The following is a 27,649-nucleotide window of genomic DNA, read 5'->3' as shown; positions in this document are numbered from 1 at the left end:
AGGTTGGTGGAAAACCTGAATCTGAAGACCTACTCCATGGTAATTTTGGCAGCAAAGAAACTGCTTTTCTCTAACCACAGTTGCATCTCCAAAGAGCTGTCCTGGGGAGCTGTGAAATTTTGGAGGGAATGCGCTCTTGATAACTTAATTGTATTTTGACATTTGTGTGATGTGAATTTTGGATGTAGTTATTTTAAATTCTTCATGCCACCTTGAGTCCCAGGGCTGAAAAAAAGGTAGAATATAGATAAATGCCAATAATAATGGCATTGCACAACTTCATTGTGGATTACAAGGCACAACTGTTAAGGCATCAGATTTAGTCTCCAATTTCTTGGCATGAACTAACCCAGCAGGGCCTTTTTTGTCATTGAATATTTTATGTTTGTAATAACTTATGTTGTTGTATTACTATGTGTATTTCAGTTTGTTATCTGTCTTGATTATCTTTACCACAAAGCTCTGTGGGAAGCAAACGTGTAAAATATAAATCCATGCATGAATAAATAGATGCCCCACCTGCCTTTTAAGTACCCAGCAATAAAGGCCTGTGTTAAATAACAAAGGCTGAAACCTTGAGATGGTTTTGTACAAGAGGCACCTGGAGACATAAGCCAGCCACTAAGAGAGGATGGCCTTTAGTTGTTGCATCTTGTCTTAATAACATCAAGTTTAATGGGATACTTGGTAATAATGATACAAGGTTTCAGAGGCTAGCTTGCACCCCTTGATGGTCTAGGTCACCTTAAAAAGCACACATTATATTAACTATACAGTATAAATAAACCCAGCACCTTGCCCTCCTGTCCATCCCAGCTGGTATGTGCCCTCAAATAGTAACATAGTGTGGTTGCTGTTCACCCACTGCTACACCCAAATCATGATGTTCATAAGGAGACTGTGGTTTCTAGAGGGGGGGGGGGAACCATCAACCACTATGGGTTACAGACAGAGTATATTCACCACTAAGTGAATTGCTGACTTCCTGTCTCAATATTACCACATAGTGCTGTGATGCCTGTTCTCTCAAAGCTAAAAAATAAATAAATCACAGCTGTTGAGGAATAGGAAGAAGCCATGAGCAGACAAGGCCTTCCTTTTCTCCACCCCCCCCCCATTCAGACAATCCATTCAACTCTCATTAAACTGAGATATTTTAATGTGTTGCATATGCACCTTTTTATATGCATCTCTCTGAACCTTACAGTGTTTTGTAATCTCTGCAAAATGGCAACCAGGATGTAGGCTGTTTCCAATTGTTTCCTTAGGCATTTCTCTCTGTGGTCATTCATTCATTCAAGGTATGCTGCTCCAGAGCAGCACTGTCTCTCTGAAGATTCATATGTGGGAAGGTTTGTTGCAGCCACTGGCACCATTGTTCCTGCCCAATGTGCACAATGCCTGAACACTCCTTATCCTGGAACATTTATCATCATCGTCATCGTCATCGTCATTGTTGTTGTTATTGTTATTTAAAATCAATTAGTTGCCATTATAATTCTCAGACTTCCAGTGTGTGCTGTTATAGTTACAGATTGTTGTTTTTTTGATGGTGATGGTGGTGGGGGAGAACTCTTCACTGTCTAATTTCTCAAAAGTAACATTAAAAATGTATGTTGTTATCTCTTTTTCTCTCTCTCTCACACACACACATATATGAGATAACAAAACATAAAATTTTAATGTGAAACTAGAATGCTACAAACTGCTATCTGTGGTTAAAAATAGACTCTCCTCCTATCTACCTTGCCATCACCACAACACCCACAAAAGAGAACAAGGTAGGCACACAAGGTATAACAGGAGCCAGAACTTATATCATGTAATATTCCTTTTCCATCTACTTAGGTTACACTCCATAACAATAAAGGTAACTAAAAAAAATTATATTTGCACTCCAGATAAGGTGAAGTTATTTGTTATTAAGTTACTCTTGAAAAAGAATGTAGTATTCTTCCACTATTGGGAAAGTAACTAGTTTTAAACAACTAATTGTGTGCAAATAACTAGTTACTTCCAGGCTCTGATGCAATGTGTAGATGCAAAGGCTGTGTGAGCAAGATTAATGTCCCCAAAAGAGAGGGTCTGAGGGTTTATGCCTATACCAGGTCTGTCAGCCATTCTGAGGAATGCTCAAAGGAGGCTGAGCTGGTGGGTTTGCTCCTTCTTATTCCTATGTGTGCTTCGAATTATATCTGAACAGTGCCAGTGTGTGAACGGGCTCAAAAAAGTAAGTGAACAGGAACAACAAACTCAAATTCATTGCTTCTAGAATAACTAACCCATCCCCTCAGGCTTGGCTTCTTGTAGGCATCCTGTGAGGAATCTGTTCCATAACTGGGAGCAGCTGCCAAGAATGTTTCCCCAGCAGTCTTTGATATATCATTTCTGATCTCTGTTGGTTCTTAGGCAAGACACTCCTGTATCTTTTTATGGCATCTTGACCTGAGTTCTAAGGAACACCCCAGCACCTTGACTATCTCTACTCTGACAGTTCTCCTGCTTGAAAAAATTCTTCTGGGAAGAATCTTTGATGATAAGGCATGCTTTGGAAAAGACAAGAATTACTTTGTTTTCCTTGTTCCGTTGCAGAAAATGAGTCTTATCCCCACCCTCGCCAACATCTCACCCTTTCCCAAAAAAGCAACAAAAGGAATTCAGTAAAGAGAAGAAATCCCCCCTTCCCCAAGTCTACCTGTCGCAGCATGGACCTGGTGCCTAATCTGTGTCTGTTTTTAGGCTTTCATGTCTGCTCATAAATTTAGATGATGTCTTGCTAGAGGTTTAAATCAGCATGTGATGATAATTTCAGCTAGGGTTGCCATAACCCGGCGGCCCCCGTGACAATCACGGTTTCGGGGGGCCCCTCCCGGTCCCGGTCCGGTTTGGGCCCCCACCCGTGCCTTGTTCCCGGTTTGGGGGCCCGCTCCAGCCATTGCCGCTGCCGCTAACGCGGCTGCTGCGGCGCCAAGACACCTCCTCCTCCGGCTCCGCCTTCCTCCTCTTCCTCAGCGGGCGGCAGAAGCGCCGCCGCCACCGCGCCCCCACTGGGAGGGCTTGCGCGCCGCCCAGGCCTCAGCAGGGGCCAGGGGCAGCGTGCGCGCCTTCCCCACTTCCCTCTGCGCGCGTGCGCGCCTGCCTTCCCCGCGCGCCTGCCTTCCCTGCTTCCTTCCGCGCGCGCGCGCGCACCTGCCCTGCTTCCCTCCGCACGCGCGCCAGCCTTCATAAGGAGGAGGAGGAGGGGGGAGAGGAGGAGGAGGAGGAGGAGGAGGAGGAGGAAGGAGCCGGAGGAAGGGTGCCTGAACTTAGGCCAGGGCAGAATTGGGGCAGAGGAGGAGGAGGAGGACGGAGGAGGAAACCTGAGTCAGTGGCCATTAGGTCTGCCTTTGTTTTTGGGGGGTTTTAAATTATTTTTAAAAATATAAAATACTTATTTTATTTAATATTTTAAATTTTTATTATTGCTTTTTATTTTTATTTTATTAATATTTATTATAGCTTGTTTTTATTTTATTTTATTAATATTTATTATAGCTTGTTTTTATTTTATTTTATTAATATTTATTATAGCTTGTTTTTATTTTATTTTATTAATATTTATTATAGCTTGTTTTTATTTTATTTTATTAATATTTATTATAGCTTGTTTTTATTTTATTTTATTAATATTTATTATTGCTTGTTTTTATTTTATTTTATTAATATTTATTATTGCTTGTTTTTATTTTATTTTATTAATATTTATTATAGCTTGTTTTTATTTTATTTTATTAATATTTATTATAGCTTGTTTTTATTTTATTTTATTAATATTTATTATAGCTTGTTTTTATTTTATTTTATTAATATTTATTATTGCTTGTTTTTATTTTATTTTATTAATATTTATTATAGCTTGTTTTTATTTTATTTTATTAATATTTATTATAGCTTGTTTTTATTTTATTTTATTAATATTTATTATTGCTTGTTTTTATTTTATTTTATTAATATTTATTATAGCTTGTTTTTATTTTATTTTATTAATATTTATTATTGCTTGTTTTTATTTTATTTTATTAATATTTATTATAGCTTGTTTTTATTTTATTTTATTAATATTTATTATAGCTTGTTTTTATTTTATTTTATTAATATTTATAATTGCTTGTTTTAGTTTATTAATTTTTATTATTGCTTGTTTTATTTTATTAATTTTATTATTGCTTGTTTTATTTTATTAATTTTTATTATTGCTTGTTTTTGTTTTATTTTATTAATTTTTATTATTGCTTGTTTTTTATTTTATTACATTAATTTTTATTATCAAATATATACACCCCTGCCTTGTTTATTTTTTCATTATTTTTTATTATTAAATATACGCAAGTGCATTTTTTGTGTATTTATGGTGCTTTGAATGCTAACAAGTCTGCCTTTCTTGGCCAATTATAGTGGTGATGATGATGATGATGATGATGATGGTGATATTGATATCAACAAGCCTCTGACTCATGCGCAGTGAAGAAAAACCACAGTCCCTTGCCCAAGTACACACTTCTGAGAAGTAAAGTTGAACCCAAGGGCAAGTACATTCCTGCCATCTGTCTAGGAATAATGCCAAAATGTCCTCCATTTTGATCATGCCTAAAAACATGCATTTATATTAACATTTTTTTAAAAAAAACCTCATTTTTTGCGCGTCCTCCATTTTTATAAAAATGTGTCCTACATTTGAAAATGTTGCCCTACATTTGTCCTACATTTGTCCCAGTTTGGAGGTCCTCACTTATGGCAACCCTAATTTCAGCTCACAGCCTAATTCCAGTGCCTCAGCACAAGTTGCTGACTCAAGTTGATAGTGACTTTTCATCTGTTTCTCTTTGCTCATTCACATACACTGGTGTCTACACATGGTGGTGGATATTTGTACAGGAACCCCTTAACTTCCTGGATGTGGTGTAATTGTCTCTAATATTCTGTACAGTCAGCCCTTAGAATCCACAAGGGTTCTCTTCCAGAACCCCTCCCCCTGCAGATGAAAAAAACCTCAGGACCTCAAGGCTCATGGTTTTCACTGGTGGCATATGTGCACACTGCCGCTCTGTCACAGCTATGTGCACAGTGCACACGTGGCCATTATGATCAATGGGGCTTGCCACCCACAGATGCTTAAATTCGCAGAAGGCAAACCCAAGGTTAGGGACAATGGGCTGTACTGTACTTGCAACTGGAGTGGGGAAAATGGGGTCTATATGTGGCTTTTCATCCAGTTTTGTCACCGTTGGCATCACACAGCTATTTGGCCACTTCAAGCCCACTCATGCTGTCTGGTCTGCCCTACTAGGCACTGCTTCATCTCCTACTCCATATAAAAGTTGCATATGTGTCAGCAAGAGAGAGAGAGAGAGAGAGAGAGGTTGAGGTGACAGACAGGCAAAGACCTATGCAGTGCTGCATCCATCCCAGTTATGGCAGCATAACACAATCTGAAAAGTTGTCATCATAAAGGTTTGATTACTTTGAAGAGGCAGCCATTGCTTCTCCTGCTACTTACCCTCCACACTAAACATCCTGTAGCTCTCCATTCTTCTGTAGCTGGCAGGCTCGCTTGTTGGATGGGCCATCAGGAGACTTGTTTTCCTGGAGAAGATTATGGTATATGAAGGACATCATCCTTAAGCATCCTTATCCCAAAGACAGTTGCATCAGCAGCAATGGCAAAATGGAGGAAAGGGTAATGACTGGTTACTTTAGACACTCATGATGGCCTCAAGAGACTACATGTGGTCCACAAGCTGAGTTGCCCAATACCCATATCTGGTTTAGCATTATGTGCAAATATAGCTAATATTTCTGAGCTATTAAGTGCACTTTGATGTTAGAAATCTTGCTCTGAGGCACCCAGCACAAATTGCTAGGAGAAATAAATGTGAAAATCACATTCTGTTCCAGAGCACCAAGCTAGGTCTGCTATGCTGTTACAAGAAGAATTGATATTTCTCTCCAGGAAGAGATGAAGAGAATTTAGAAGGATCTTCAAAACTGAGCTGAATCAGTTTTAAAACATTTGGCCCAAATATTGTTTTATTGAGAAATATTTTTGGTCATATATTCTGCATCCACAATGCAGAACCAATTTAGGTGTGAAACAGATGGGTAGGAAGGAGTGGCCAGAAGCTGCTCCCAGCCTGATTGCCCTGTGGCTGCAGCAAATACACACCGCAGCCCCTAGGGCACCTCCGGCTGCAGTCCCAAATGGACTGCGGAAAAGAGTGGAAAAGATCAGCTCCTTTTGAGCCGTTTTTGGGCTGCCTTAAGAGGGCCCTGGGAGGCCTCCACACATTCTGGGGGCATGTTCCTGGAGTGTCTGGAAGCCACCCCCATCTGCCTGTCTGTTTCAGACCATAGTTTGACACCACTTTAACTGCCATGGCTCTATTCTATAGAATTCTTGGATTTGTAGTTTTGTGAGAGGTTTTAGCTTTCTCTGTCAGATAGACTAGAATTCCCAGGATTCCACAGCATTGAACCATGTTAGTTAAGGTGGTGTGAAACTGGATTATTTCTGCAGTGCAGATGCAGCCATAAATAACCTTTGAGGACAACAAAAAAAGAGAGATCATTCTTTTATTTTTAGTTGAAAATATTTTTGGTTTGGCATCCTAGAAAATTGTAATTGCAAGTTATATTCCCCAGTTAATACAGTATGGGGTTTTTTTAGTCCACAATGGAGAAAGTGTCATCTAATCTACATACTTTACATGCTGAGCCAAACATCAAAGTATATTTCCAGAGGACTGGAAAAAACAAGACCAAGGGTTTCGAGCTGATGGAAGAAAAGGAGCAGCCACAGATCACTCCTGACCTGATCACTCCCTGTTTGGTGTGGGATAGTGTCAACCAGATGCCGCAGTCCTAAATTTGGCTGCCATAATCCACAATGGATGGATGGCAAGGAGCGGGTTTTTGTTTTTGTTTTTTCCACTCATTTACAGTCAGGTTTGGGCTGCCTTGGGCGGCCATGGTGCAACTTTGGCCCAATCCGGGGGCATGTGTCATTTGAATGCCACATCCCTGGATTTGCCTAAAGGCAGCACTTTTTACCCATCTATTTGGGGCCCAGGTTAACTGGGGAGTTTATTTTTTCCCCAAATTTGAAAATAAAGGTTGTCACTATCATATAGTGCATGCTCCCTCCTTTTCTTGTATATGTGGCTTGAGAAATTATGTCTTGGTTTAATTCAGCCATAGTTTGTTGTTATATGTATTGTTGTTGTTGTTAATGGCACTTAAGTTGACTTTGACTTCTGGTGGCCCTGTGAATGAGGTGTCTTCAATACTCCCTGTCTTCAACAGATTTACTCAGTTCCTGCAGACTTAGGGGTGTATCCTCTTTGATTGAGTCTATTCATCTGGTGTGTGGTCTTCTCCTCTTTTTACCTCCCTCTGTTTTTCCAAGCATTATCATATTTTCTAGTGAATCTTGTCTCCTCATGTTGTGACCAAAGTATAACAGCTTCAGTTTAGTAATCTTGGGAGCGTTACAGACTGCCTAAAAGCAGCGGTCTGCTGGCGGCGCTGGTTGCTGTGTCCGGGAACCACAGCGGCCAAACTGTGCAATTCCCGGGCGCAGCTGAAAAGAAGCGCTGAAATGGTGCTTCTTTTTGTGCCCTGGAAGTGGCGCCGCAAGGTGCTAGTTGTGCAATCACAGTGACACTTCCGCTGTGTGACGGTCGGATGCTATGTGTCCACGCCATCAAAATGGCGCCCCCCGTGTGGACAGGCGCCGCCATTTTTGTACGGACTCAGTCCGTACTAGGGTTGAGGGGTGTCAGGAAGTGACGCCCCTTCGTAACCCTAATACGCCCCTTCCTAACCCTAATATGCAGTTTAGGCGCATGTGTAACGTGCCTTGACTTCTAGGGAAAGTTCAGATCAGTTTTGCTCTTGTATCCATTTGTTTTTCATTTTAGCCATCCATGATATCAGCAGAACTGTTCTCCAGCACCAGATCTCAAATGAATTGATTTTCTTTTTATCAGCATTCTTTACCACCCAGCACTTCCACCCATACATAGTGATGGGAAATATGATGGCATGAGCAATCTGCACTTTACTGTTCAGTTGTATATCTTTGTACTTTAGGATCTTGTCTAGTTCTTTGATAGCTGCCCTTCCTAGTCCTAATCTTCTCCTGACTGCAGTTTCCATTCTGGTCAAGTGTTTTTAAATTCTAAATAATTCAACAAACTAAAACAATAGAAAGTGAGTCATAACCCAGTGAGATAGACTCAAGCAAAAGCTGTGGTGAAAAGCTACCTTTTAACTTGATGCCCAAATGAGGCCAGCATTAATGCCAATCTCCTCTAAAGAAACTGTTTAGAAGGTTGCAGTTTTGTATGTTAGCATGTTTCATGAGGCGCAAATTGGTCTTATGTCATCATGGCTCATCCTTGTGAATGCTTTTTGTTATTGATTAGACACTGACTATTGAATGACCACTTATGAATATCAGGAATTCTTAACCTTGGAAGCCATTTTTTAAAGGGGAAAATATGATCTTTGATAGTTTTTTGTGGGTTTTTCGGGCTATGTGGCCATATTCTAGCAGAGTTTCTTTCTGACGTTTCTCCAGCATTCTCTGAAGATGCCAGCCACAGATGCTGGCGAAACGTCAGAAAGAAACTCTGCTAGAACATGGTCACATAGCTCAAAAAACCCACAAAAAACTATGGATGCCGGCCATGAAAGCCTTCGACTTTATGATCTTTGACCTTCTGCTATTTGCTGTTTTTTTTCTTTTTATAAATGATCAGATATTGTTGAGATCTGAGATGGTCAGGTCTCCAAAGAAAGGGCATGCTACATCCAAGGTGCCATGAAACAGAAGACCCTCTTACTTGTTTCTGCATAATGTGTTGCTTCTGCTGGTGGAACACAGGATGATATTCTTGGGAGATCTTAGTCCTTGACCATATATATAGAGTACATCAATCACCAAGCCAAAATTAGGAATTTTAAGTCCAGTGACTTCAGTGGGAGAGTTAAACATGTATGTTACCATTTTAAATCAGTGGTACTCTTTGGTTTTGGCTGGTGCTTGCCCTAAAACAGTAAGGGAACAACTATTTATGATCCTTCACAGAGACAGCTGTGTGTGTAGGAGGGAAATGACAGAATTCAGCAGAACCATCCTCTCTCCCTCCCTTCCTCTCTGGTATACATCTCCTCTTTGTAGATGTAACTACTCCAGATAAGCTATAACTTCCTTTTAAATATAAAGTTGTGTTTATGGAAAGTTTTTTTATTGTCTCATTAGAAACATTATTTAAAAATTTGAATTTGGCATTGTTAAATGCTTGTCTCCACAAAAATTGTGTGTGTGTGTTTAACTAGCTCCACTTAAGCAATGATTACACTTTTCCTAGTAGTAGACAAACGAACATCCACATTTCCCCTGGATACTTGTTTCTTCCCAAATGAATGATTTGTTTCACTCCTTGGCAACCTGTTTTGACCATTATGTCCTGACCAAGTCTATGCTTGGGGAAGTGCTTAGAACTCTTTTGTTTTTCAGAGAATATGCTTTTATGAGTTGTTTTCTTTTAAAATCCCACTGGGATGTCTCCCTTTCAGTATATATAATGCAGCTGTTAAAATACTGGGGTCATTTAGGGCAAATCATACAGCAGTTTTCTTATTGAGATCTGGGGCAGTTCTGAATATTTTAGTACCGTGCTGGAATTATATTTCAGTTTCAAAATGTGACAATCACTCTTGGCGGCAGAATCAATTGCCTAGCTTTCTGCCTGCAGAGAAAGTTATATAGTTGAGCAGACTTGGTAATGCAGCTGAGATTTCTAATTTTGAGTAATGACTGAGGAAAATCTTGTGTCTGCATATTGCACACCATCTTCTCCTGTATAGTTACTTCTGAATGGTCTTTACCAATAAATAAAAGGAGGTTTCCTTCTGGATTTTTCCATGCCAAATGGCTCTCCCTTAGGATTAATCTGTCATTGAGTTTATAAATTTTATCTGGCACAAGGCCATGGAAAAAGCTAGAGTGCATAACAAGTAAGAGGTGGGTGAAGGAGGGGAGGAAAGAACTGTGTGTGTTTTTATGAAAGTAGCCTCATAATTTCTCATGAAGGAATGCATTTGGCTTCCTTGAAAATGTACTCTTGCTCTTCAGTCATCTGGCTTGGAAAACATCAGGTTCATATATTCTTATGTGGCAGAGAGATTCTTCCACTGCTATTATTAGCCATTTTTTAAAACAGACTTTAGCAACCTTATTAATAAAAGTATGACAAAGTTAGTGTCAGGTGGTTGAAATTGGTCATGACTTATCATGGAAAATTAGTCATGAGAAATCCTTGACATGTCAGCATATCTCTGTATTGGTGCCACACATCATGAAATGCTGGGGCTTCTTAAGAAGCTTTAGGAGAATCTAATTTGGAATCAAATCAAATTGAATTTAATTCAGTTGAGCAAGACTGTGGCATCTGGATTGTGAAATGTGAGTGGAGGACCCAGTCACTTTCAGGATAGTTAGTTATCCTGGAGAGGCCAGTAACTCTCAAGATGTCACATTCATAGCACTGTGTCTCTAGATCAGGGAGAGCTATTTTTGTGTCCTCTAGTCCCTTGCTGCAGGATTCTCATGCAAACAAAGATGAACTTGATTGTCAGGGAAGATTCAAACAATGAAACAGACAGTTTCATTGATCAGAAACACATGGTTACCTCAGAGCTAGAATCTTTAATAATTCCTTTGATGCTCTGGTGTAAATTTGATAGTGCCATTTAGGAGAAGCTGGCTTGGAATGTGACTTTTTATAAATAACTAGTTACCTTGCTCACTACTTTGATCACCCCAAAGCTAATTAGTTCTTGCTGTTACTACAATTTAGGAAGTAACTCACTGAATTACTCATTACTTCATTGGCACCATAGCTATTGGCAGGGAGAGTCCTGATTAATCTTCTATCACCTTATTTTTACTTTTAAAATGTCTCAGTTCCTTCATCTCCTCCTACTTTCCCTTTGTCCTCAGTGTACTTCAATACCTGCAAACTGTGTTAAAGTGCAAACGATGCATATTCTGTAGACCCTTTTGAGGGCTGTTGTAGTTTCTGCCTCTGCCAATCACGTAAGATTTCATGGATCTGTCATCTTTTTAATGATGATTCCAATGTGCATTTGTGAGTGTAGAAGTCTCAGTTATTCTTTGTTAAATTATGTAACATGCTCAAATCTGATGTATGTGTAATGTGCTATAAATTTGGTATAGGTATAGGCATATGAATAGTGTGTGTGTGTGTGTGTGTGTGTGTGTATGAGGAAAAATGCATGAGCAATATTAATAAGGAAAAGTGAATTTTAGTTTGGCCATCCCTCTGTATCCAAAGCTTCTTTATCCCCGGATTCAAGCATCACAGCTTGAAAATATTAAAAAAATATATAAATTCCAAGAAGCAAACCTTGATTTTGTCATTTCATGTAAGGGAGACCATTTTACTATGCCATTGTATTTAATGGGAATTGAGCATCCATGGATTTGGGTATCCAATAGCAATAGCAAGTACATTTCTATACCACTTATCACTTAAGTGCACTTAAGCACTCCCTAAGTGGTTTACAAAGTGTAATTGCCCTCAACAAGCTGGGTACTCATTTTAGCAACCTCAGAAGGATGCAAGCCTGAGTCGAGCCTGAGCCCTGGCTGGTATTGAACTCACAACCTTATGGTTTGTGAGTGAGTGGCTGCAGTACAGGCATTTAACCACCACGCCACCAGGACTCTTGTAGCCACAGGGGGTCCTATCAGATACCAATGGCCCACTGTACACATACAGATGGCATTTGAGTATTATGGTGTGAGTAGATCTTCCTCTGGTACAAGTCACCATTTAATTGATATTAGCCAATGATGTCACATAAAGCTAGCAACCTTTCTGTCTATCTGTTGCTTATATGTATGATTTTGAGAGACTGTAGAAGAACTTGGAGCCAGCATGATTTAATAGTTTGAGCATTGGACTAGGATACAGGGAGACCAGGGTTTGAATCCTGGTTCAGCCATGAAAACCCACTGGTGACCTTCAGCAAGGCACATTCTCTCAGAGGATGGGAATTGCAAACCTGCTCTGAATAAACTTGCCAAGAAAACCCTGTGATAAATTTGTCTTAGGGTCACCATAAGTTGGAAAAGACTTGAAGGCATATTGTAGCAACAGCAGCAATAAAAATGTTTCCACTGGTATAATCATTTAGCAAGCTTACTTATTTCATTTGCTTAAAAGTATTAGGCACAACTATCCTGCCAAAATTAATTTTGCAATTTGGGTGATGGGAAAAAATTATTTAATTTTCTGCAATTTGTCTGATTAATGAAGGCTTTGAGTATGAACAATTTTTAAAGAATTTCCATTAAAAGATGCAAACAGTCTGGTGATACTTTGTGACATCACATATCAAGCAAAAGCCCAAACCAGAATTATTTTTCTAGTTTAGTTTTGTAAAAAATAAATAAATGTGAAAATAAATTTAACTTTTGGCATGAATGCAACCCCAAGTAGCAAAAGTTGAAAGCCTGGAAATTTGTTGGATTCAGGCCTTTTCTGGTTATAATTACAATAGCTTAAAAAGACTTTGTGAGTAATTAAGCAGCTCTTTATTGTTATTGTTTTTAATTATCTTTTGGAATGAGATGAAAGTTCTTCCATGAAACAAGCTTTGTTACATCTTTAACGGAGGAAATGATTGAACTCCCTCCCTTTTTGTTTTTGTTTTTAAGGACCAGGAAACTGGAATATGCAAGCCTAAGATGGAAACATCCACCTCAACAACAGCTGGGAAAAAAGAAGGAAAAACTGCCCTTCTGGAAGCAGGCAATGGCTTTAATGAAATTGGGAAGAAAACCATTCCATTAACTTCAGCCGCAGCAACAGCAGTGGTGACCCAAGGAGGTACTACTTCTTTTCTTTCCCCCTGTTTCCCACACATTGAAAGCAACAGGAGCTCTCTTTCATTAGCCTGTTAGAATTTAATATGAACAGAGGCATATGCCCAAGTGTGAATATGGTGAGTTTATTGGGGCTCTTGGTCTTAGAAGATTCCTGGAAGTGGAAACAGATCCCCGGCATTCACAGGATGGATATACTTAACTAGGCAACCTGTGGTTCAGAAGTGGACCCTGACAGAAAGCATCCCTGGTCTGTGTGCTACTAACACAATGTCCAGAGATAGCACTGATGATCAAATGGTGCTGTTTCCTAAATGCCAGGGCAGGAGGAAGATGATAAATTATTAGAGGGGAACAGAGAAGCAAAGATATTGTAGTCTGGAAAAAATCCTGTCATTTACAGGTTATGTGGTTTATTTTGATTGAGGCTGTAAAAGGAAGAAGATGTAGTATTGGACTAATAATCTGCATAAGGCTGGAGAACATGTACATATTCTTATTGTCAGAAGAGTGTCACAGCCCTGCCCGCATCCCCGAAATCTGGAGCTCTTTAGCTGAATTATCTCTTGATCACAGAGTGGCTGGTGTTTCTGTTTTAATGGCTACTAGGAGAACATGAGGTGAATTCAGAACAAGATGGCCCCATGCTGCTTAGTTTGATCCAGAAAGCATCTGGAGGCAATCTGTAAAGATTGACGGTAACTTCTTAAGAGTAATAGTTAATTAAAGAAAAGATGGGACTTTTTAAAAACCTGAACTCCCTACAAGGATGTAAGAAATGTCATCTTTGGAAATACATACAAACCACTTTGAGCACTAAGTGAGCCATAGACATCTCTACATGATGCAGATTTTTCTATTTTGATTATTTTTGTGGTAATATTCTGATGTTTTCCCTTGAAGCTTGGGAAAGTCATTCCTTTCAACTAATCTACCTGAATCTGCTGAATCTATCAACAGCCCATGGTCTGAAAAGAGGGACATCTCCTCCTCCCCATCTCCCTTCCTCACAGGTTGCCAGTGCTGGAATCCCCAGCCCAGCATGGCCATTAGCATTCTGGGAGTTTAAGCCAAAAAATTCAATTTCCCTAGACTGCATAGATGAATGGATTCTGTAATCCACTCCATGTGGGTCTGCCTTTGAAAAGTGTTTGAAAATTTCAACTATCCTGAACAGCGGCATCTACAGTTGTGGCTAGGGCTGGTAATAGGGAGCACATGATCCCCTTGTCAAACAGCTCCATTGGCTAATGGTTTGTTTCCTAACTCAGTTCAAAGTGCTGGATAGGATATATAAAGCATTACATGGCTTAGGGCCAGGCTATGTAAAGGACCATATTGACTTATATGAGCCAACCTGAGATCTGAGATTTTCAGGAGAGATCCTTCTTTCTGTCTCACAACACATTTGATGGGGATATGAGAGAGGGGCTTCCCAGCAGTGTTCCTACTAGTTGTCCATCTTTTGAAATGCAAATAGTTATTTCCTCCAATGGGCTTTTGGGAGCAAATAGTTTGTTGGTTTAAAGGGAAAAAGATATTAATGGTATTTTTAATTTTTTAATGGATGTGTTTTTATTTTTATAGATAGCTTAATAATATTTTAAGAATAAATCTTTTGTATTTTCTGTCCATAGTCAGCCCTCCACATTTGTGACTTTGACTTTTGTGGATATGATTATTTTCAAATTTGATTAATATGTTCTCTCTAGGAATCTCTAGGTTTTCCATCTCAACTCTGGCAGAAGTTGATTATAGAGTTATGCTGGAGAATCTAGACATTCAAGGCAAATGTTGGTCACAGACTTGCACTGGAGGACCTGGAGATTCCTAGAGAGTTCACGCAAGTAAAAAGAATAGTTTTTTTTTATTTGTGGTTTTTCCACATTCACGGGGGTCTTTCACCCCTGACCCCAGCAAATGCGGAGGGATCATTGTATTTCTTTTTATCTGGAACTGTTATAGTTTTGCAAGCCTGTTCTAGGTCTGGGGAAAAGTGTGAAATAAATAAATAACCTTATCCTAAATCCAAGGTACACAACCTGCAGCCCCTTGAATCATGAACTGCCACCTTGATACACATCCCCACTGCCACTACGGAAATCCTCACCACCACCATCCTTATTACTGCTAAAGGCTCTCCAGTCCTTTCCCCAGCATAGAAATCACAGTTTCCTGGATGCTGCTAACAATGAGGAAAAATGTGGTCATTATCAAGATCACTGCTATAAACACGGACATACACAAAGCTCTCAGTTCTTGAGCTAGCATCACATGTAATCTTCAAGGCTGAAAGTAATGCTTATGAAAGTAATCCTTTCCTAAACTGCATGTTTCATCCACCTCTCTTTGTCTTTTATTATGTTGCATATGAACCTTTGTATCTCACATTATGGAAACTGGATTGTAAAAATGATGATGATGTTTCTTGTTGTAGGATAGGAACAACACCAACAAATAATCATAACACTTTTGCTTATGTTAGTTAGACACCAATCTCTTTGTTTTCATTGTATGGGATGGAGTGACCTCTCACAGCAGGCAGTGAAGGAACAAATTAGCCAGGACTTGACCACTGGAATGTGACAAGTGGCATCTTCAGCTGTCTAAACTTTTTCAGCTGCTGTCAAAAAATATTTCCTACTGCACAACATACTCTGCATCAGAATATATTTTTCTCTTGACACCACATACTTACTTATCAGAGCAGGAAAATATAGAAAAAAGAGGTTTTGTTTTGTTTTTCCTACCAGCTTTTTTAAAAACCTTCTCTACCATTTGGCAGATAACTTGGTCTTGTTTGCGGAAGCAAAAAAACTCCCCCATTTTTCTTTTCTTTTGGCTGTTTCCATTTTCAAAAGGTGTAAATCAATATTTCACTTGTTCAAAGAAAACTTGCCAGTTTTGCTGCAGAAGCTTCAAATGTACAGGACAAGAGTTGCCGGGGAGGAGAAAGATGGAAATCTTAGTGCTTTGGGTTATTTTATCTCTTAGATAAAACTTCATTGGCAAAGAATAAAAGTTACTTAAATGCCCTGGAGAATGCTAGAAAGGTATTTCTTGAGAGATGTCTCTGCATTGTGAAGTTTAGATCCTGGGCCCAAATAGAATCATTGCCAAAGTGTGGAGATTGTTTATCTGTTGATTAAGAGAACTGAGAGTGTTTGGAGCGAGGGAAGAGAAGCTAACACACAGTGCATTGATATGGATGTAGAGGGTCCTGCTGAAGAAATAGAAATTTGGATGTCATGTCATGTCATGTCTTTTGAAGATAAAAGAAAAAGACAGGGAAAAATTGGGGAAGAGCAGCAAAGGGTGATAAGGAGAAAAGTGTGTGTGTGTGTGTGTGTGTGTGTGTGTGGCAAAATGATGGTAGCTGCAGCAGGAAATAAAAAGTAGGAATCATCTCTAAAATGGATGCTCCCTCTGGCTATGTTTCTGCAGCCAGATGCACAAAAAAAGAGAGAGAGAAAAGGAATCCAGAAAGATATTTCTTCTGTGTGTCCAGCTACAAGGTTTCCCCCTATTTTCTCAAATACTGTTTCAAACCTTGTGGTTCATCCTAACTTCCCTCTGCAGCAGGGATGTTGTTTTGGTCACTGATGCTCACTATGAATATATAGCAAGGGTAAAGAAGGTCTTTCAGCCTGAGGGCTCAAACTGAATTCCAGAGAAATTCTCAGTGGCAGCACTGCATTGCCAGGCAGAGCCAAAGACAAAAGGGGAGCTCCAAAAATACCACCATAGTTTATCCTAAAGGTGTTCCTGCTAGGAGCTTACTGGCAGTAACCATTTAGAATGGATAAAACATAGAAAAACTGTGAGCTCACCAAGAGATGGTGTTAGAGAAAGGAGACAAGCCTCTGTGGAATCTGCAGAGTGCTGGATTAGGACCCAAGAAATGCTGGGTTCAACCCCAGGATGTGTAAGATATTTATTGCATACTGATTATATAGTGAATACATGGTTATGTTAAGCACTTGCTCACCTCTGTCATCATTACAATTTCCCTTTATCTTTTTTACCCATCACAGGTCAAATGGTAATTACTGATACTATGCTAATATTTGTACAGCTGTGTTCTAATCTAATGCTAGACCTTTATTTTCCTAACCTATATTAGTTTCAAGAGAGAAACATATTTCCCCCCTATGGCTAGCATTAGCAATGGGTTATCCACTTATAAAGAAGTTGATTATAAATTCAATATTGTTCGCCTCTTTCTTTTTTTAACTTGAAAAGTGAGAAGAAAATTGTTCAAAGATGTCAGAGGAATTGTGAGAAAAGCTTTGGGTAATGGCATGTAACGAATCATTCTATCTCTTCACAGAAAGAAAATAGTAGAAAAAACTACCAGAAATGTCCATTAAACTTGGCTCTAACTCAGCATTTCCAAACAGCCCTCAAGATAGTTTGGCCAAAAAGTCCCATCACCTCTAGCCAGAATGTCCAACGTGACTTGTAGTCTGAAACACCTGGAAAGAAAGCACCAGAGTAGGAAGACTGTACTATTCAATATTTTCGACTTACAAAATTGGGCTTTAAAAATCCAGATGTTGGTAGGCTTCTGGGCAAAAGGAAAATGCTGTGTGCAGATCTCCAACTCACTGGTAGAGTAGCAGCTTGTTACAGTTGGCAAGGCTTACCGTAATTAATTTGGTGATGCAACTTGCAAAGACACTGCAGGGATCTGTGCATTTACTTAGGGCCGAAACAGCTGGCCCATTTAGGCTGGATTGGGGCTGTGTCAAACAGATGTGTGGCCCTAATCCGGCCATCTTCCACCCCAAATAGGAGCAGACCAAACCTGCTCTTATTTGGGACAGAAAAAAGCCACCCATTTGCCTTTAGAGCCAGTTTTTCACCATTTCTGGGGCAAGTGGCATGTAAATGCCACATTCTCAAGTGGGATAAAAGCCAGCTGGTGTGTAATCGACAACACAGCTTCTGTATGGCTTGGGGGGTGTAGCACATCTAAACACCCTAAGCCAGTGTGAATTCAGCTAAACCAGGGCGTCTGTTTCATTCCTTAGGACTTTTTCACACAGGGACCTATGTGCTTCCATCCTGAACATGATTAAAGTTTTGACATCCCGGAGAAGCAAGCAAATTTGCTAATTCTTATCACACACAGAGCACAACAAGGAGTTAAAAGCACATTACTTAGGCAAGAAAGTGGGTTGAAAGCAAATTTGGGTTTCAGACAGATGAGGACAAATCCCATTGCTAGCTTGGAAATAACTTTTTTGCACATGCTCCAAACTGTCTTTTCCACCAGTGCGCGCACACACATCTCCTGAGAGGGAAGAGAGGAAAATCCTCTTTGCTCTAGAAGCTGTTTCAGAGGAAGGAAGGCTTTGGTTTCCTTTTGCAAACTCCTGTAAAACCACACACACACACACTAAAGAGAAAGAGGATGGGGCTGGTTCGTAAACCTGCCTGGTTTCTGTGAGGGATGAAACTCCCAGATGCCCTCCTTTTCCTGGACAAATCCTCCATTTCTCCCTCCTGTACAGGAGGAATTCCATAATGTCCTCTCTCTTTCTGCCTTCTCCCACTAGACTGCAGACAGAGGAGAACAGCTGCGCAAAGGAAGAGGGGTGTGTGTGTGTTGTGTGTCCCTTTAAGAACAAGGCTGTCTCCCTCTCCTTAGCACATCAAAGAACCATGGGAAATCTGGGAACAGGTAGAATTGGGGACATGGTTTTCAGATGGCTCCAATTATGTGAAGAAAGCAAATTAGTGAATGAACTGGAAATGAAAACATGGTATTTTTGCAAAAATGCTTATTCCCTGATTCACCTCACTTTCTGTCTGGATTCTGACCAGTTTGTGCACAGCGTCGTAAGCAATTGCAAAATTGTCCCTAATGCCTTGGATGACCCTGCATTGTGACCGGTTTAACCTTCCAATTTTCCCCGTGTGAAAAAATCCTTAGTTAGCTTTCTTCTCCTTCAAAGTCTTGTGGCACTAAGGCTCACTCTTGACTTTGCTTTGCATTCACCTTCTGGCTTGAAGTACTAGGCTCAATTGAATATTCCTTATTCTGTATCCCTATGTAAGTGAGAAAGAATAACTCCTTCATTTCACCTTAGTCTGGGAATAGTGTACGCTTTAGTTAAGATTTTGGCCTTATTTTTTCCAAACAGGAAAATATATTCTTTGTGTGTGTGTATTTGAATGACAAGTTGTTAGCAAGTGTTGCTGTTGTGTACCTTCAAGTTGTCTCTGACTTATGGTAACCCTAAGGCAAACCTATCATGGGGTTTTCCTGGCAAGATTTTCTCAGAGGAACTTTGCTTTTGCTCTCCTCTGAAGCTGAGAGAATGTGACTTGCCCAAGAACACCCAGAGAGTTCCCATGGCTGAGTGGGGTGTCAAATCCTGGTATCCAGAGTCATAGTCCCATGTTCAGACTATTAAAACACACCAATTCTTGTCAATAACTGTGGTTGGTTCTTAATGTATATGCTTAATGACATCACTAAGAGCTGCCCCAAGTCTCAGGTTTTCACCTGGAAATCGAAAAGCTGGGATGTTGAACTGGCAACCTCACTATACATGGATGCTGAAACCAGTAACTTTTCCAGATCCTGTTGGCAGAAATTACTATTGGCCCTAAAGGCAGAGCTTGGGAAATTAATTTTAGGACTATAACGTCCAGAATCCCTAGCCAGCATGACTCATAGCCATGCTGGCTGGAGGATTCTAGGTGTTGAAGTCCAAATGACTAGGTTCTGTCTTTAGGACCAGTATCACAGTAATGTTTTCTCCATGAGATTGTTGGTTCCTGAAATGGGGGCATAGCTGCTGGTGTGTAACTGCATTTTCCTGTGTTGAAGCCTTGAAGGTAAGGAATAGTCACAAATTTCCTTGCCTTTAGGAAGAAAGAGTGTCTCAACACATCAAAACATCCCATGGGGGGAAATGATCAGCTGCTTCAAGATTTTTCTCATTTTGGGATTCCCCTGCCCTTGAAAAATGCATTCACAGAATTTACTTGGGGCTTCAGAGAGAGAATAAAACATCATTTTAATGCAGAAAACAGTGGCTATGGGAGATGTAAGTATTTCATGTACCTATCTTCAGCCATCTTGTAGATCTTGTTTGTGGTCTGTAAGCAGTTTGGGAAACCTCAATTGAAAGGGTTAAAGAAATATGACCACTGACATGTTAGATGACTATTCTGCATGATTTGATAGCCTAATACAGTTCCAAATTGACAGAGGAACATAGGAAGCTGCCCTGTAATGGCCACTCTGGCCAAGTATTGTCAACTCTGATTTGTACTGTCTCACCAGGATTTTGGGCATATTTTTTTCTAGTCCTATCTGCAGATCTGTGGTGTTCCCTGGCCTTCCATGCAACTACAGTTGGCCCTCCGTTTGCCCGAGAGATCCATTACAGACCCCCCCCCCCCCACGTAAACAGAGGCTCATGCATATTCAAGCCTCAAAGGCTTGAATAGGGTGTGCCTCTGTGCGCATGGCCCAGGTGCGTGCACCATTAGAATGAATTGAGGTCGCCCCTCCCCACATAATCAAGGTCGCAAATCTAAGATCCGTGAGTTAGGAGGGGCGACTGTACTAAGTGGATCCAATCCTATTCCAAAATTGGCCATAATCATGGTGGTAGCATTGTCTGAACATTTGTAGAGTTTCTGTTTCTTTTCTTATGGTAGTAAAATATGGTGGTGCACTCTTAATAGAGACTCAGGCTTCAAAATGTTATGACAGTAAAAAGCGGTGCCCACAGTTAGTTTTTCCTTAGTGAGGAATCTCCTGATAAGCTTCCAAGAAATTCCAAGATTCCTGTCTGTATGAAAAGGAGTGGTGTGCCATACCTGATAATACCAAATGGTTGGCATCTTATCGTATTCAGTGTTTTGCACTGTTTGGTAGCTGCTATGTCTGAGAAAACACTATGAAATTCATGGGGTTGACATACAGTATATTGACGAGTGACTTGACGGCATACACACACAATATCTGACTGTTTTCTTTTGAATCCACCATTCTTGCTAGTTCTTATGCAATAGTATTCAATATGTAATAGCTGTCTGCTTGTGAGATTTCATTTCTGAATTCTGCTGAGAGCAAAACAAGCAAAAGATACTGTGTCTGAAACTACACATTTTGAAGTAAAATTTCAGTTTTGAGATAAGAATCTGAATTTGGATTATTTGTTGTTGTTGTTTTTTTAAAAAAAATCTGGCTAGTGACATTGGAAATTGCAATGATTTCAACCATCTGAAAATATTTCTTTCAGGTCTAATTTGGAGTACCAAGTACTTTATTGGAAACAATGCTCAAGAAACACCATTTTTACCCCATAACACAGCAACCCCCTTATGACACAAATACCAGTCTGGTGAATTGATGGTGTTTATGTTGGCAACATTTTTTTCTTGGTGTCTGGTTCTGTCAAGACTAATTTTAGTATTTCTAAAGCTGGGTAAAAATATAGCCTCATTACTTTGATGTCAGAGCATGGTTTACTATTAGTATATTCTGGGGTTTATCATTTTAGTCATGTTTAACACGGCTACGGGAGGCATGCACTATTAAATCTGGCTTATTTTACATTCCTGTCTGGGATTATTTATTTGGAACAATTTCCTCTCTATCAAAAGACACGGCTAATGCTGAGTTTTAATGTGTTATTTACACACAAAATAACCTATTTACAACTTGGTATCTGCCGGAGGGAGAATGAATGGGCCGGTGCTCCTTCCATTCTGTTCTATCAGAGTTTAACAATCTGGATTGCTAATAGAACCATTTATCATGAGGTGGTAATTTATTTTATGTTAGTTACATAGGTCTCACTGCCTCTGATCTATAGAAATACTTGGTGTATAATGAAGTCCAACAAGTCATTTGGCGTAAACATGGGAAAGCCAAGCTTGGAGCCAATGAAAACCAGGACATACTCTTTCTGCTCGGTAATATTTCTCAGAAATTAATGCTTCAATTGATTAAACAGAGCCCACCATCTTCCACATCTGCTTTAAGTACAGAATGGCCAGGATGTAATACGGTACAGTGTACATTGATCTTATAGAGTCTAAGAAGGTTCTGAGGTTTTTTCCCTATGGGATTCAAGTAGGCAGACTGCTCTTTCATGTTGAGGATCTAAAAGACTGCCATACATGAGGCCAATAATAATAGTAATAGTAATAAATCCTCATCATAATCATCCCCTCTCAGATCACATGAAGTTTTTTTCTTGCCCCATAACATGTTTTGTTCTTCTTGCTATATGCATTTGTTTACCATGCTATGGCTATACCTTACTTATAAACATATATGGTGTTGAAATAGAAATCATAAAGTCCATCTTTTTACCACACTTTCCACACACAACCAAACTTGAAGTGTGAAAAAATGATATATACAGTGGACCCTTCCGATCTGCAGGGGTTCGGTCTGAGAGGGCCCTGCGGATGGGAAAAAAGTGGACAGTATTGCCTTATACTATTCATTAGGCAGTGATGTGTGTATGTCCATGTCAGTGTGTCCATATGCACACAGTATATTTCAGACACACACACCCTCCACATAAGGGAAAAAACACGTATATTCAAGTCCCATTAGAAGTAATGGGGTTCTTGCCCACGACGTGCCATTACTTCTTCTGGGGTGTGTAAGCATTTTTCCAGATGCGGCTTCCAGCGTATAACATGGAGATCTGTGAAATGGGTGAATCTCCATATTGCTAGCCTCCCAGTCTGCGGGCCCACTGTGCTATGTTTGACAGGACGTAACATGCACTCATCTAACTTAGTAGGGAAGAGGAGAAGAGGGGGCAGAATAATAGAATTATAAAGTTGGAAGAGACCACAAGGGCCATCCAGTCCAAGAATCTTTCCCTTCCCTGTAGACTCAGGCAAAAGGAAACCCCTAGCTCAGTGATGACAAACCTATGGCATGTGTACCAAAGATGGCATGCAATGCCATTTCCCTTGGCATGCAGTGGAGAGAGGAGGAAGAAGAGGTGTGCACCTGTTCCTCCTTCTTCCCAACCCTCCTCAGCCTCCAGTTGTCTCTTCTGAGGCAGCTGAAGGCCAAGAAGATGAGGAGGAGGAGGAGGAGGAAGAGGTGTGTGCCTGTTTCTCTTCTCCCCCCCCCCTTTCCCCCCAGGCCTTCAGCTGTCTCTGGAGAGGCAGCTAAAGGCCTTGGAGGGTGGGGGGAGAAGTCCTGCCCTGGAAGTCCCACCCCAACACTGGGTAATACCCGGTGCCAGAAGACCTTTTAATTTGGGCACTTGGCTCCTAAAAGATTCGCCATCACTGCCCTAGCTTATGTGTTCGTCATTAATAACTTTTGCAATCTTGATTACACTCAGATGTTGCTTGTCCTGGTTTTCATCTGTGAAATATCAGAGGGTATGTTATAGAACAGACCAACTTTGGATATGCCAGCACTATAGGGACATGCAGGTGCTGGTGGGCAGGAAAAGCAAGCATACCTTATTTCTGCTTGATACTGTAGGCCAGCTTGCCCAAAGTTGTTGTCTAAATTGGCCCTATGATAACTCAGAATTTCTGCTGTGAAATGTCTGCATCTTGCACAACTATCTACTTTACATTATGGTTCCATGTGAATCCTAAGGTAAAATGGAGTGTGCACCAAACTTTGGCTTACCTGTCATCATGTAGACATGGAGAAGCATTACAGTTAAAGTGGTGTCAAACTACATTATTTCTGCAGTGTGGCAGCAGCCTGAGAGAAAGAAATGGGTAGCTTTGCAAACAGGACTAGTCCAATATGACCATTAAGTAAGGGAAGTAGCACTCTTGAGCTGTGGCAGCTGGTGAAGGAAAGATTGGGGGGGGGGGAGTGGAAGTAGCAGACAGGTTCATGCTTGCTCTTCCACCTGTCCCAAATCTGCCACTTGAGACAAAAATCTAGCCTTGGGTCACCAGGTCTCAAATCCTCTATGTTGTTCTCTTGTCCCAGAGAGGTTTAATATTTCACATCTACCAATCAAGTGTAGAAATCAACTGTTCAGCCCCAACAATCAGACAGAAGGATGTAAATAAAAATAAACACTTCCTACTAATGTCCAGGGAATCTAGTAAGAGAACAAATGGCTTAATCCCTCTCCCCCACAAACCATAAAGACCATAGGAAGGGCAGTCATGTGAATACTTGGACAAGTTAGTTTTTGGACAACTCCCAGAATACCCCAGCCAGCATGTCCAGTGTACTGGGGGATTCTGGGGACTGCAGTTGTTAAAAAGTAAATCTTTAAGCTCTAGCCATGTATGTGGAAAGAGAAGGTGGAAGGGAGGGAGAGCAACAGTAGCCCTTACACAAACAAACCAGTGTAAAAATGACAACAGTGCATGTGCTCCTTAGAATTAAAGGAATAAGAAAATAGAAACTGCCACTTAAGCCATCAGACCTACCCTCCTTGACAGGCCAATGACTCCTCTAAAGAACTGTTTGCCTGGTTTTGCTAGAAATGGGAAACATAAGAGATAGTTATATACATTGATATAAACCTCTAAGCTTTTTTCCTCTGCTGGAGAAGATGAAAATATTGTGCAAAGGAAATGGAAACCATGTACAGACTTTTGCACTTTTCTTATTCACACTACATAAGATTTTGTACTAACTTTCAGGCCTCTTCTGCACCTTCCATGACTTTTGGGCTCCTGAAACATTTCATAAGCACTCTGAGACCACATTTCTCATGTTGTTCTCGTATCTGGAGGAGTTGTATAAGAGTGGTCAATAAACAAAGAAGAATTGTAAATTAGAACTTATTGCTGTAGGAAGAATATTAAAAACATATTTCAAAAATGGTCAACAATAAGGGGTTTGAGTGTCAAGAAACCCTGACGAGAAAAAGCCTGAATTGACAAGATTCTTTACAGATTGGGACTTATTCTTTGCAGGAAACAGCATTTTTGCACAGAAAATGATATTTCTGCAAAGATAATATTATTACCTGTGCAGAAAAAGCTGTTTCATGCACTGAAAATGCTGTACCTGGGGACTTATTCTGCACAAAATTCACACCTTGGTGATTTGCATGGAAAACAGCATTTTCTGTGCAGAAAATAATACTTCTATGCAAATTTGTACTTCTATGTACAAATTTTTCACAGAGTGAGTCCCTAATTGTAAACAGTCTGAAAACTGCATGGTTTTCTTATAAAAAGATGAAGGAAAGGGAAGGGAAAAAAAGAAATGTGGCAGCACCTTTAAGACTAACTGGCTTTTATTTTAGCATGAGCTTTCAAGGATATAAATGTGCTCAAAATGGCTTGGCCCTTTTTTTGTCTCCCACTGGGTGACCTTGGGCAAGTCACACTGTCAGCCTCAGCATGTCAATGGCAAACTCCCTCTGAAGAAACTTGCCGCGAAAACCCCATAATAGATTCACCTTAGAGTTGCCATAAGTCGGAAATGATTTGAAGGCACACAACAACAGCATAATGTAGTGGTACTCTTTAATCGTAATCCAAATAGCCATTTTGTATCCTAGCATACATTTTTGTTTCGGGTATTTCAGGCTCCTTTGCCTCACCCTTCTAGGGTTAGTTCATGGCAGATAAAGGGGCAGTCCAGAAGACCAGGAGCAAGCACAAGCCTTCTGGTAATGTGCTTTCTCCTTAGAGAAAATGTCCTCTTGCTGCTTCAGACATGGTTGAAGAAACATGATTTTGTAGACATTGAGATGAAGCAGTATTGAAATTAGTTAGGAATCCTGGTTAAGTGGGACACCTGTTTAAGTTTAGCCACATTTACGGCAGAATCCTACCTATGCCTATGCAGAAGACTATTTCATTGAAAGTAGCAAGGTTTTTTAAAAAGCTAGTGTAGGGTTTTAGGTATAATGTGAGCATAACTGCAGTTAAATGTAGGAGAACATTCATTCAGAAGAAGGCATATTCACTCTTGTGGGTTAATCCCAAACTAGCTAATGAAACCTGATTAATGAAATCTCAGCATTACATTTGCACCAGTTCTGTCACTGGCTACCAACTTAGATCAATTCCTCTGACATGACACTCATGGAAGCAGATGCTAGTGAGAAGGTAGAATGAGGAGAAGCACTTTGTGACTTGTGTGCAGTGATGCAGCTGGAAAGCTCCCCCCCTTAAAAGCTTTCTCACTAGGTGTAAAACGGTTTAACTGGTACTTGTACTAGATGCACTAGATGTGTGGCTGAAATTTTTGTGGCCTTACTAAATGCCTCTCGTGTACTTGACTAGACTAGAAAACACACTAGAGAAATAATTCTAGGAACTGTAGTTTTGTGAGACATTTAGCCTTCTCAGTCAGAGAGCTCTGGGGTCACAATATACTAGAATTCCCAGGATTCCCTAGCACTGAGCCAGGGCAGTTAAAGCAGGCTTAAATGGGACTATTTCTGCAGTGTGCTTTGGACCTTAGTTGCTTTAGTGGGTCCTGCAGCCCTGATACTCTAAGGACTTTATCGCACCCGCTTTTTTCAACGTTATGGGAACGTTTTCGTCAGGCAAAAATGGTGCCCGTCAGCACTGAACGGGGACGGCTGGGTGCCGGGTAACGGAACAGGGCCTTTTGGAGGATGCTTTGGCATGAGGTAAAATCTGTTTTGGGGCGGTCATGCGCACACACAAACATCCTCTTCCAGTATGAAAAAAGCGGGTGCGATAAAGTTCTAAGTTCAAGTGCATTCTGCCTTTCCTCTATTTGTGTTGTAATTCCTGCCCTTGACAACATAGGAAGGTACAGCCCCCAAAATGGTATGAAACCTTGTTTGATAACTTAAGAGACTTCCAAATGTTTGGTTTACACTCAAAGGATTTATAAATGTGCAGGTTGTCATTGACTGACAGAGGAAAAGCAAGAACAGAGCCAAGTGGAATTGTGCTGTCTCACATCAGACGCATCCTGTAAAGATCTTACTCACTTTATATGCCATTTTTGATGCTAACGGCTGTCTTCAAACAGCATGTTATTATGCTCCATATTTTCAAAACTAAAGATTGAGTAAGGTATTAGCCAGGAAAAGTTGTGTTTATTTTGTAGTATCACTGTCCTTTTTCTTCCTTTCTTTTTGTTAAATATGGAAGAAGAAGTCATAGGGACAAACAGAAGTTTCATTCCTTTGCTGAAACTGTCACATGACCTAATCAGTAACAGAAAGCAATGACACATTTTTAACATCTTATCTATCTTTCTGTTTCTTGTCTTTTACTTCTCTTTTACCATGCATTTTGCTTTAATGCCTCTCTTTGCTGCTGGTTAGGAAGACTTTCATCTTCTCAAGGTTTGTCACTGAAGAAATACAAAGGAGACAAGCTCCATGTGCTGTTAGATGGTCTGCTGCTGCTGCTGCTGCTGCTTCTTCTTCTTCTTCTTCTTCTTCAAAGCCCTTTGCATTTCAGCCTGTATAGGAGCTGGCCTTCAAGGGCATTCAACAAAAATCACTGGAGTTGTTGACAACACTCTCTAAATTGCTTGCCCATTGAGTATTAGCCCATTCTCAATGATCCAATGCTTCGGGCAGTGTTGAATGCCCCTGAAAAAGTCCTGCTGCTATATAGACTGCAATGCATGGGGCTTATCTTTAAAGAAGAGAATGCAGTTGACCATCTAACAGCATGTGAAACTTGTCTCCTTTCTGTTTGCAGTTGTATAGTATATACTTGTTTTACAGTATTCTCTTTACTAAAGTCGCTAGAGCCTTGCCC

General features: G+C 40.3%; 1 protein-coding gene across 1 annotated transcript in view; it reads left to right on the top strand.

The window, feature by feature from the left end:
- Positions 1–27,649, top strand: part of GLI2 (GLI family zinc finger 2) — a 302,294-nt gene that overhangs the window by 50,307 nt on the left and 224,338 nt on the right. Inside the window, exon 2 of the mRNA XM_089520297.1 lies at positions 12,788–12,959. Coding sequence (XP_089376423.1) covers positions 12,818–12,959 — 142 coding nt within the window. The 5' untranslated portion in view covers positions 12,788–12,817. The remainder of the gene's footprint in view (positions 1–12,787; positions 12,960–27,649) is intronic.

Source organism: Sceloporus occidentalis, unplaced genomic scaffold (genome assembly GCF_023333645.1).
Source record: "Sceloporus occidentalis isolate IW3139 unplaced genomic scaffold, rSceOcc1.0.p SCAF_4, whole genome shotgun sequence".
Taxonomy (NCBI): Eukaryota; Metazoa; Chordata; class Lepidosauria; order Squamata; family Phrynosomatidae; genus Sceloporus; species Sceloporus occidentalis.
The sequence above is the reverse complement of the archived record's forward strand: the minus strand, read 5'-3'. Positions and strand labels throughout refer to the sequence as shown.